This window comes from Oryza glaberrima, chromosome 12 (assembly GCF_000147395.1).
Source record: "Oryza glaberrima chromosome 12, OglaRS2, whole genome shotgun sequence".
NCBI classification, from domain to species: domain Eukaryota; kingdom Viridiplantae; phylum Streptophyta; class Magnoliopsida; order Poales; family Poaceae; genus Oryza; species Oryza glaberrima.
The window spans coordinates 2,904,190-2,917,205 of NC_068337.1; the positions used below are offsets into that span (position 1 = coordinate 2,904,190).

General features: G+C 38.2%; 1 protein-coding gene across 1 annotated transcript; it reads right to left on the reverse strand.

Annotated features, from left to right (window-relative positions):
• Nucleotides 1-10,457: 10,457 nt before the first annotated feature.
• Nucleotides 10,458-11,709, reverse strand: LOC127756721 (transcription repressor OFP8-like). Its single transcript, XM_052282095.1, has one exon. It carries the CDS (start codon nucleotides 11,589-11,591, stop codon nucleotides 10,842-10,844), a length of 750 nt encoding a protein of 249 aa, XP_052138055.1. The 5' UTR covers nucleotides 11,592-11,709; the 3' UTR covers nucleotides 10,458-10,841.
• Nucleotides 11,710-13,016: the final 1,307 nt, after the last annotated feature.

A 13,016-nucleotide genomic window follows, 5' to 3' on the forward strand; every position in this document is an offset into this window, starting at 1 on the left:
TTGTCATGCTTCTTTCAGCCATGCTGGATCCAAATTTGGATGCAATTGTGATATTATGTGCATATAGTAGCTAGTGCTACATACATTAGTAATTAACCTTCTATAGGACAACATGAGTTTGACAATTCAAATTCAGAATCAATTCACATGCTCAAGTATGTATTGAGTTTAATTTATAAATTCCTAAACCATATAAGGTTTTGAACACATAATTACTAGAAATAATGATAAAAACACATGCATGATCATTTGACATCTTACTAGAAATTTAATATAAAGAGAAGAATAATTTGACTAGGGCCTGTTTGGTTTCCAGGGACTTATTCCAAGTCCCTGTTACAGCGGATGTTTGGACATTAATTTGGAGTATTAAAGATACACTAATTATAAAACCCATTCCATAACCTTGGACTAATTCGCGAGACGAATCTTTTGAGTCTAATTACGCCATGATTTTGACAATGTGATGCTACAATAAACTTTTGATAATTATGGATTAATTAGGCTTAAAAATTCGTCTCGCGGATTAGCTCTCATTTATGAAATTAGTTTTTTTATTAGTCTATGTTTAATATTCTAAATTAGCGTCTAAACATCCAATGTGACATGGGCTAAAAAGTTTTAACGCCATCTAAACACCCCTTAGCAGGCTTCAGATTTAAATCATTCAATACACCCACCGGTCCGGGTGTGGGGCAGATCTTGAGGCATATTTAATGGTGGGCTGGGTAGTTGCATGTGCCTGAATTTATGTGCTTGCATACTTGCACACTATACACAATACTACTACTCCCAGCTCACTTGAATGTATACTTAAATTTAGTGTCTTTTGCTACTCCTCCTTAATGCATTGTTGTAGCCATATCTATGGGTTCAAAATAAATTCTAAATGGTGAAAAATTTCAGAAATCTCAAACAAAAAAATAATCTGAATTTGAAAATATATTCACTGATTAACTTGGATAAATTTTCACAACATTCAAACAAATCATTTTTTTTTGACAAGGACCCACGAGTAGAGCTGAAATTTCAAACTGTATTTTAAAATTGCGAACCTAGCTAGTCATAGATATATTACGTACATTCGGGCGAACTTAATTCAATGCCAATGTTTTTATTACTTCTATCTTACTCCCTCCGGTTTCATTTTAATTGATGTTTTGGACAATAATATGGTCTACAAGATATATTTTTTATCTTATTTTTCTACTATAATATATATATATATATATATATATGCATGTTTACTTTTATTATAGTGACTTAAAAGACAAATCTATATATATTGTTCTAGTTCCTTTAAACTAAATATTTTTAAAGTTATTGATGGTTAAAGTTATAAAAGTTTGACCTTAATCTTGTCCAAAACGTCAATTAATATGGAACCGGAGGGAATATTTGTACGTGCTGGTTGTAATTAATCCCAGAGATATTGTACGAATGAACAATAAGGGAAGTGCATGCATAGCTTGAAGTTTACCGATCGAAAAAATCAAGTTAGCTAGCTAGTAGCCAGTACTCCAGCTTAATTATATAGCAGTATATAAATATTACTCCCTCATAGTTATCATCATATATTTTTCATTAAGATTTAAAAAGACTTAACTATAATGTGTATCATGCGTTTTAATTAATGTAAGTATGTGGCAGAGAGTTCTCAAAAAAAAGTACATGGTGGAGAATAATGAAGAAACATGTAGACTTTAAATACTCCCCATATGCACAATAACCGAACGCTTACTCAATTTACATGCATAGATAATATTACACATTTTACATGCATAGATAATATTGCACACCATATGAAGGGACAAGTGTTATTATATAATGATAATTAATTTGGAGTTTTTAATTTTTTATTATATGATGATCAATATGGAATAGAAGGAGTAGTATGTACTCCCTCCATTTCTATATATTTGACACTGTTAACTTTTTAACACATGTTTAACCGTTCGTTTTATTCGAAAACTATATGTATACATATAAGTTTATTTAACAATGAATCAAATGATAGGAAAAGAATTAATAATTACTTAAATTTTTTGAATAAGACGAGCGGTTAAAGATATTTAAAAAAAGTCAACAGCGTGAAATATTTAGAAACGGAGAGAGAGTAATATGTAATGGAAGGAGTATTATGTACGTATATAGAACTGTAGAAAGAAAGCCACGACGTACGTGTAGTTGAAACACACGTAGTAGGCGGGAAAAGCGACATTAGCCTCCATGGCCGGTCGTCGTGTACACATCGTCGTCGTTACTCGTGGCAGCGACCACACACCAGTTCAATGACATCTCAGTTCCTACCAGTACACAGCATGTAGCAGCTACATGACACACATATATACACACTGTTCAGCTTTATATAGGAAAATTACGATAACAATTTAATTACCAAACATGTTAATTACGACAATTAATTGTAGAGCTTGCTCTCCGGAAAAAGGACTCCATACTTTTGATCATTTGATGGAGTTGTAGGAACATGGGATAAAAAAGGGTTGGAAAAGATATTATTTTTATGGAAACAGTTAAAATTTCATATTTATGAATTTAACTATTTAATGTTAACTTCAATATGGCATTAATAGAAAGTATAAAATTAAATTTTAGAAACAATAACAATAGATAATTATATTATTATAGTATTAGTTTTATGAAAACGATATCCATATGGTTGGAAAATTTTGTACCGTTTTCACCCTCTATATACCATCTGTTGAGCGCTAACAACCGATCGAAGGGGCAGTCGATCAATTAGTCAGTTTTGTATAGTAGTACAATTCAATCTGCACGCGTAGTCTACATTGTTCGATCCTCGAGCAATGCGATATAAGATTCTTCCATGGATGAGATACTCTCTCCTTCCCATAAAAACTACTATATATTTTCAGCTTTTTTTTTTGATAAATTTGCACTACCAAAGCTTATAGATCAGTATAATATTATTTATACGTCCCAAAATATATAAGTTACTTCTAAAGTTCGAATTTTAATTCATCTCAAAATATAGCGGCTTGCTTGTCTTAATCCAATTATATAATTATTTCTTATTGAATTTCTTCATATATTTTCGCATCTGAACTAGCTAGTAATCACAATCAGTTATTATTTAATTTTACATCTCTCCTTAATTCCGGTGGATAACACTGTTTTCTCGAAGACGACGCTACACTGCTTCCTCTGTCCTGAAACATAAACAAACATTTTTAGTTTAATACTAAGTCAAATAATTTTAGCTTTGACTATTATAACAAAAATATAAAAAATCATGTAAAATTGATGTAACTATCATAATATGCAACTATTTTTTTATTTAAAATATTTTACTTTTATATATAGATATTTATGATGAAGATATATAATGTCTTCTAGATTATCTCGGAGTAGTCGTCTACTCCATCTGGCGAAGCTTCTAATTATGGGTTCGTGGTTGTTTTATCCCAAGTGGCACGGCGATGACGACGCGCGCGCGTGCTTGTCCTAAATCGCGAGCCAATTATCGTCCTCGATAAGAGTGAACAGATGCATGTGTTGTGTAGTTTAACTACTCCATGTGTCGACGCATGCAGGCGTAATCTTTCGTTACTGCATGCAGTGACCTTTCTCGGGTTTCAAGGAGCAGTTTTCTCGAGTTAACAACTTGGCAATCACCTTAATTAACTGGGCCTCTGGTGTTCATGGGCTACCTGCAGGCCCAATCTCCCAAAGAAGGCTCTCAGCTGTCCAGATTTTTTTGGCCATAGGAGTAGTACACACTTTGGTCCTATCGGGACAAGCTCGAGATTTTAAAAAAAAAAGCTTGTGAGTAGCTAGTTAGAAAGAAATAAAAAAAATATTAATTGTAAAATCAAGAAGTTGATTTATATTTTATGCTGAAAATATTGGTGGTTTGCTAATGTTAATTTGGAGATTTAATAAGACGGTTGATTTTGTGAAGTGGGAGTTTTCGGTTGACCCTGGCGGTCAGACCGGTCGTGTGCCGCCAGTCAGACCGGCCGACCCGACAGTCTGACCGGCAAGATCCTGATCGTTGTCGGTTTCGGGTTGTCTTGTTAGATTTGGATGTTTCCTTCGGGGATTTGGCTTCTACATGGTTTCTATGCGTATGGATGCTGTTGTTATACTAATGTGAGTCAAGTTGGGACAAGCTTGTGCTCGGAATATGGTTTCTTGGTTATTGCATGTGCAGGTGTTGCTTGAGGCCTCAGGAGAGTATTGCCGGTGATAGATCGGAGTCGACTTGGAGAAGTTGATGTCCAGGGATCAAGAGATCATGTGGGATACTAAAGGCTAGAGGACAATGCACGTGGTGAAGATGAAATTCATATGGTATACAAGAGGGATTGTGTACGTATTGAAAGAGGGGTTGAATTCAGAAGAGAGTCTGAATTCGGAAAGATTGATTGAGATAATTAAAGGGATGAGTTGGATACTTGCAAGAGAGGGTTTCCTATATGTGGGTTAGGAGTCCTAAGTTGAGTTAGATTCATGAGCTTTGCACAGCCTACCTCATGTATAAATAGAGAGGGAGGGTGAGGCCTCCCGGTATCAGTTTTAAAGATACTTGAGCTGAGAGAAAGTTAGGGTTTCAAGTTTAGTTCGAGATTTTGGTGAGAAGTGATGTTGGTGCACTTTGTAAACACTAGTTGATGCAATAAAGTCGAAAAGTTTCAGTTTACATCTTCGAGTTTGTCATCTACCAGTGTTTCTGGGTCCCGACGGTCTAACCGCAGGTGTGCGCGCGGTCTGACCGGTGGGATAGCGGCGGTATGACCGCAGGTGATCGGGCGGTCTGACCGGCGAGGCTTCGGCGGTCTGACCGGCGACAGGAGGGCGGTTCGACCGGCGGTGACAGGACTTCATCATCTACTCCGTTCGAGATTAATCTTTTATTCCGCAAAAGATTTTAGGTTTTTTGGTTTTCCCTACCATTCACCCCCTCTGGTAGGTTTGTTTGGTCTTATGTGATCCTACACTAACTCCGTCTCAAAATATTTTTTTAATAATGGAATAAAATTCCAGCCTTTGCTTCAAAGAAGCTGCATTCACTTATTACAAAATTCTCTCAAAGAAAGCGAATACCCAGGCAACAATAAGAACATAAATAATAAGGCCAACACACAAGGAGAAAACAGTTATTGAAGTATCTTTATGAATCTCCATCCGTAGTTAGCAAAAATCTGTATGACCGTAATTTCTAAGTTTCGACGTGCAGAATATAAGATCTCTTAGTGCTCTTCACACTTTTGAAGATGTGCCCAGAACCGGAGCCAATGTGCTGCCCTGAAAAGCACCTGCATATAAGATTCATTTGGAGATTTATCAAACATTACATCATTTCTACTCAACCATAGAGCCTAACACAAAGCAGAAGCTCCAATAAAGATGAGGTTTTTAATATTTGAGTCAACACCACCTAGCCAATTTCCAACCACATTAGAAATACTATCCGGAGGTTTTAGACCAAAGGAAATATAAACTATTCTCCAGAGAAATTTTGTAATATGGCAGTCAAATAAAATATGTTGAATAGTCTCATTTTTCATAAAAAAAACAACATGTTTTACTCCCATTCCAATTCCTTCTCGCTAAATTATCCTTCGTTAGAATCACACCTTTGAACAAAAATCACATAAAAATCTTACTCTTAATTGGCATCTTCAATTTCCATATAAATTTGTTCCTCTCAATATGACCATTATTAATCAAGGATGAATACATTGATCTAATAGAAAATTGCCATTCTGATGAAGATCCATTTGAAAGAACCAGTAGATCCATTCAATTAGTATGCAAAATCAATGCAACTAAATTATGCCAGTTAATTAAGTTCTGACCAACCAACGCTCTTCTGAAAGAAACATTAAGCGGAACAGAATTTATAACAGTTGCAATTGAAATATTTCTCTTACGAACAATATTATATGAAAATGGAAATTTATCTTGTAAAGATGAATTTCCAACCCAAATATCCTTCCAAAATCTTACTTGTTTAACATATTTACTACCCTAGTTCCGAGATGTAAGAATTTGTCCTTAACTTTCATAAGACCTGACCGAAAATATGAATCACCTTGTTTTGACCCAACTTGAGTAATTGAATACTTCTTCAAATATTTTTCTTCGCAATAGTTGTTGCCAAACACCCTGTTCATTAATTAGTTTGAACAACCATTTGCTTAGTAGATGCTGATTCTGAATCTCTATATTATGAATCCCAAGTCCTCCCAGTTGTTTTGGTTGACATATGATATCCCATCTTGCCAATATGTATTTCTTTTTATGATTATCACCTTGCCAGAAAAAATGTGATATTAAAAATTAATTTTTTTGAAGAACTCCTCTCGGTATCTTTTAAAAAAAGACATCATAAACATTGCAAGAGAAGACAAGACGGAATTAACTAAAACCAATCTACCTCCTATCGACAAATGTTTTCCTTTCCAACTGCTCAAGTTATTTTCAATTCTCTCCTCTATTATTTTCCAATCCTTATAATTTAACTTTCTAAAATGCACAGGAATAGCAAGATATCTGACAGGATAAGTCCCAATGCGACACAAAAAATTGAGGTAGGCTCTGTGCGGCAGCATGATCTAGACATTGTTTGACAGCCAACATGTGCTTAGTTGTAGTAAAAGACCTTGTTACATGCTGCTGCATATAGCGCTGTAACAAGCTACCCAAGATGCCCATTAACTTCTGACTATGTATCTGAATAAGGGCGTGTTCAGATAAATAGCTAAAAGTTACTATATTTTGGTACAGAGGTAGTAGTAGATTCTTTAGCTTATGGCTTTTAGTATATTTTCTTGATTCTGCAACTATTACAGCTTATTAAAATCTTGGTAAGTATTAATCTGGATAAGGCCTTCAGTTCTTGAGGCTGGCCAACTCAGAAGCAAGCACAAGTGGACCTACTCCCTCCGTCCTAAAATAAATCAATCTCGTATTAGAATAGGATATATCTTAGTACAACGAATCTGAGCATATAATAAGAGGTTGGTTTATTTTTTTTAAGACGGAGAGAGAAGGTTCATCAATCACAAAAAGAAAAAAAATCAGATGTTATTAGAGGCAGCATTATCTAAAATACTCTTCCGTTATCTTAGTTTTACTTGCTAAAATTAAAGGGAGGGAGGCAGGTACTCCCTCTGTCCCATAAAAAATTAAACGAACTTAAAATAGGTTTATGTCTAAATTTATTGTACTATCTCATATTCGATCTTAGTTTTTATCTTAGAATATTTTTTTTTAGGAAGGGAGTAAGATCCATGTCTCTCAGAAAGAGGCCGGGAAATAAAGCACAGGAGCCAGCCGATAAGACGAAAGAACAGGGGATCAGTAGTAACAATAAATAAAAGAGACAGAGAAAGACAGGTTGGAAAAAAATCGATTGGTTGAGTAGATGTGAAGCAATTGCGAGTTGGTTGCTGCCATTTTTACTGCTAGCTACTACTCCAGCTGGTATAGTACTGATCTTACCTGTGTTGTTGCTACTGTGTGTGTACTGCAACTGCAGGTGCGGTCGATGACGATGACACTATTCGAAACTCTTTTTTTTTTTAGTATAGAGGGCCCCTCCCATTTCCAGTTAAGAAATGAGCAACAATTTCCACGAGTTATTTAAAAGGATACGTACAAATACGTAGCTAAAAAATATTATATTTGACGATGAAAATAGTATTACAGAAAAAACTTAAACTCATCGTGTCAATGCCAATACTAGATACTGCATTCATCTTCTTTTTTAATGATGAATAACATCTGGATTTTTGTTTTAAAGAATATCCACAACCACTTACCCTCTCCGTCTCAAAAAAAACCAATCATATTGAATGTGACACATTCTAGTACTACAAATTTGGATATACCTCTCTATAAGATGTATCACATCCAGTCCTAGATTCACTTTTTTTTTAAGGTGACGGAGAGAGTATTACATTTTTTTAAGATAATGGAAATGGGTTACATCTCCGGCCTCTGCCTGTAGGCACACAACCAAAAAGTCCAGAAGTGAATAGAAAAGAGGTTAAAAAAGGCGAGATAGGACAAACCCCCAACTTCTGCCGATAATATGATCTACTAAAATCATGTTTTTTAAAATCACGTAGAGTCTATCACGAAATTCTGTAGGTACTACGCCATCCAAACTTGAGTAAAAGTTCCTTGGCTACCAATTCCAAGCGTGTAGCACCATTGCGCATAGTATCATGTTTTTCCTGTGAAAGCATCATACACCAAGAGTGGAGCCAATTGGAACACATGAAGATAACCTGCATGATGTTAGGCATTTTTTTATGGTTAAAAACCATATCATTACGGCAACGCCAAATTGACCAACATAGAGCACTAGCTCCAAATAAAATCATTTTTGTGGGTCTAGGCACTCCCCTTAGCCCGTTACCAAAAATATCTTTTGCATTGTGGAGAGGGGGAATATTGAAGGCAAAGAAGACACATCGCCAAGTAAAACGTGCAACATGACAGTCAAAGAAAAGATGTTGGATGGTCTCTTGTGTATTACAAAAACAATATTGCTTGTTTCCCCTCCATTTTCTCTTTATGAGGTTATCTTTCGTCAAGATTACTTTTTCGTGAAGAAACCATATAAATACTTTGATTTTTTGTGGTACCTTTACCTCCCATAAGATCCTCTTATGGATTCTTACATTGGAATTGATGATCGCATTATACATGGATTTGACCGAAAAATGGCCATTTTTATGTAGCGACCAAATAAAGCAATCTTTTTCATTTGACAGGGTTATGTTAGCTAGTCGAGAAATTAAATCATTCCACTCAACTAACTTTGGTCCTACAATTGATCGTCGGAATGAAACATTTAACTGTGTTGTGCTCATAACCTCTGCCAAAGTAGAATGTCTCTTTCGAACAAATAAACATGATAAAATTCACTCATACATAAAAGAAGCAAATAAAATTCAGAAATAATATGTCATACATAAAAGAACAGAGGAAGCTAGCAGTATTAAACATAGCATGCACGCGTGTATGAGGATGCTTTTGTTTCGTGCAATGTATGATATGCTTTTGTTTCCAGTGAGAAAAAAAGGTCGAGAGCGATGCACGGGGATATTAGGAAAAGGAGAGCTGGTGGCTTGGCTCGATCTTGGGACTCCTCAAAAGTCGAAGCCCCCCAAATGCATGCGTGCGTTGGTGCGGTTTTTTTTTTTTTTTTACCTACTTTTTGCTACCAAAATGATTGATGATAGCTAGAGTTTGAGAAGCTTTGTACTTTCTACTCCATCCCACCGTTTTAGAATATATACTTTGTAATTATGAATCTAAAGCTAAAATGTTACTATATTGTATATTGTGTGATGGAGGCAGTATATATTCTTCTTAGTTCGAAACAGAGTTTAAATAGGATAGTACTCTAACGGATCAACAAAATGAATTATACTCCATCTATCCCCATAATATAAGACGCGGTCAAAATTGGTATGTTCTACAGAACTAATCTTTAACTTATAATTTCTAGCAACAAAATTAATACTGCTAGCTTCCTCTGTTCTTTATGAAAGTAAAATTTACATCTCAATCTAATGATATAATTTTTAACAAATAAAATTTATTTAATATTATATTAAGTGTTGATCAAATGTTTTAAATGTTAAATCTTGAAATGTGTGCATGGCTTATATTATGAGATGGAGGGAGTATCAATTAAGAACGAAGATGAATTAATGGGAAGACCTAGTATTAATTAAAGGTGTGTTTAGATCTCCTAGCAAAATTTTTCACCATGTCGCATCGAATGTTTGGTCACATACATGGAGTATTAAATATAAAAAAAATAAATTACACAGATTATGTGTACATTGCAAGATGAGTCTTTTAAGTCTAATTGCACCATGATTTAATAATACGGTGCTACAGTAAACATTTGCTAATGATAGATTAATTAGGTTTAATAAATTCATCTCGCGGTTTACAGACGGAAGTTTTGTTAATAGTCTATATTTAATACTTTAAATTCAAATATATGTTCGTATATCCGATGTGACACGTTAAAATTTTATACCCATGGATTTAAACGCCCCCTAAAAAGCATCGGCATGGCAGATGATGGAAGCTAGTACTGCTTAATTAATAACGCAGTGGTAATTAATTAACGCCACTGCGTACCACTGTATTTGACGACTGAAAGTTGATCTGTGGCTAGTTATCCGTTTAACTGTACACTTGGGACTGCTAGAAAACCAATGAAAGGATGGTACTGAAGATGCAATAATGTTTACCCCCATTTCAGCATCATATCATGGTATCAATTAATGTACCATGCATGAGCACACAGTTAAGGAGGTTTAAACTTTGAGCCCATCACAACACTAGCTAGTACAATCATGCTACTAGCTGGCTAAACATTAGTTCCATTGCCATGAAATTAACAGCTAGATCGATCTACTTCTAGTACTTTTAATGACTAGACAAACATCTTCTAGACCTTCATGCAAAACCAAAGGGCCAGAGTACAACATGCATGCCACACAAACACACTAAAAATCATCAAGAGCACACTAAAAGCTACTAGCACACTAGCTAACGACCAAATTAAGCTAGCTAGCAACTACAGCAAGAACAAAGAAAAAAAACAGAGAGATTATTAGCAATTAATTAACCCTGCAACTGCAAGAACTAAACTAAGCTAGCTAGTAGCTCTAATTAATCTTCATTTAGCTAGCTAAGTTTTTTTTTTTTCCATCGAGATCCTATCACCACCCGGTAACCTCGCGTGGACAACGTACACCAGGTGGTGCCAGGATCTCGAGATTCGTGCGCCGCAACTCCAGGGCCGTACACGTGGCGCTTCAGTAGTGGTAGTAGTGGTAGTGGTACGCCGCCGTCGGCTGCGGCGGCGGAGGAGGAGCGGGAGCCGGCGGCGCGGCGAGCTGGGCGCAGACCTCGGCGAAGGCGGTGAGGATGGCAGCGTGGTGGCGCGGCGCGTTGAGGGCGAGGAGGCGGCGGAGCATGCAGCGGAGGTCGTCCCACCCGCACAGCCCCATCTCCACCACCATCTGCACCATGCTCTCCCGGAAGTCGGCGCGCGGGTCCGACGACTCCTTCTCCACCGCCACCCCGACGTCCTCCTCCTCCTCCGCCGCCGCCATCTTCTCGTACCTCTTCTTCCTGCTCGGCCTCCTCCTCGCCGCCGCCGCCGCCGACGACGACGACGACGACTTCCCGTGGTTGTTCGTCGTCACCGTCACCGGCGCCGCCGCCGCCGCCTTCCCGTAGTACGGGTACTGGTTGGTGGCGGAGGAGGAGGAGTACGTGGTGGTGTAGGTGGCGGCGGAGGACGACGAGAACGACGCGGTGGACGCCGACGAGGGGAAGAAGGAGGAGGAGTGCGAGCTCGTGCTCCTCGGCACCGGCGGCTTCAGGGCCGACGGCCGGAGAAACGACGGGAGGCTCATCAGCAGCTGCCTCGGCCGGCGAGGCCGGCAGCCGCAGCCGGTGTCAACCACCGGCACGTGGCGCCACCGCCCGCCGCCCACCGGAAAATGCCTCCCGCCGCCACCGCCGCCGCCCCGCCGCGCTCTGCTCGCCGCCGTTGACATGGCGCAGCGAGGCACACAGCTTAGCTTAGCTTAGCCCTAGCTTTGAGCTAGGATTCCGAGGTGGTACAAAAACTTTGGGACTTGTGAGCTATGGGTGGGTGGTGACATTGACAAGGAGGAGGAGGAGGAAGAAGGCGAGCTCGTTGCAGCGGCTTATATATAATTGGATTTGGCTTTAATTACAGAGAGAGTAATTAATTAGCTTGTGGATTAGTGAACTAATTAATCTGTGGGGATTAATTAGTGGGTCGGGGGGATTGGTGGGCCACATGGGCCTAGCTTGGTATGGGGATCATCATTTGTGTTTCCTCCCATGGCCAGCTCGGTTGCCAACATGTTTGACTTTGACTGTACTGATCTAATAATGAGTTTCTCTACATTTGATGAAGCATCTAGGACAAGGCAAACCTGCATCAAGTGGAGGTGATTTCAGATCAAACGACCTGAAAAATATTCAACGACTTCAGTCAAATTTTTTGGAGTTATATTCTAGATTTCAATAGATTGAAATTGCTCATGAATTTCACCTACATTTAAATCTGAAATATATACTCACAAATTTCCGTCACTTTTGGCTGCACAAACCACGTAAAAATATGTACACTACCATTTTCTCACCTTGTTTCCTCTCATATTTCCCTTATTTTCCATGTAACATGCAACCTACTCGCATATGACGACGCCACGCACCTCCCACATCTGTATGCCACCTCTTTTTTGCGTTGCCGGTACCACTGACCCAGTTTACTGCACTCCTTCAACCCTATGGCATCAGTAGCAAGGCTGCACCATCCACCCATTCTTGCCATCCACTGCTAGTTTGCCACATTTCGGCCATCCCTCTAAAGCAGCCATCGCACAGCCCTCCTACCTCCTCCCATTGTCTACAACTCCAAAAATCTAATCCAACAAAGGTTGTCGAGTTGTGTTCGGGTGTCGCTAGCCTAAAACTCGTTGAGGGCGTGCGAAATTGTTGCCATTGAGTCCTCACCATTTCCCTCCTTCTCCTCTCTTGCATCTCCCTATCTAGAGGTTAAATATGACTAGAATTTGTCACAGTTCTAGTCAATCGAAGCCTAGCGATTCTCAATTTTTATGGTACTATCATTCAGCTTAGCGTAAATTATGCTATGATGGTAACGATGTTATTTTCTATATCACGACTAATTTGTTAGGAGTTTGGTGTAGGAAGCTTCTAGCAATGAGAAGAGAAATCTATCGTGTTGCAGATAGGATAGAATGTGGCGCAACGAAAAAAATGAAAGGGTATGAGTGGAGGTTAATGTTGATAACAACAAGATCTAGAGTAGTTATAGGAGACGAGAATAGTGCAAGGGATCGATATCTAAGATTGGTGGATATGGAGGGAGGGGTTGATGCAGGTGAATGCAACAAAATTTATGAGTGCCATTTTTCTAAGCAAAG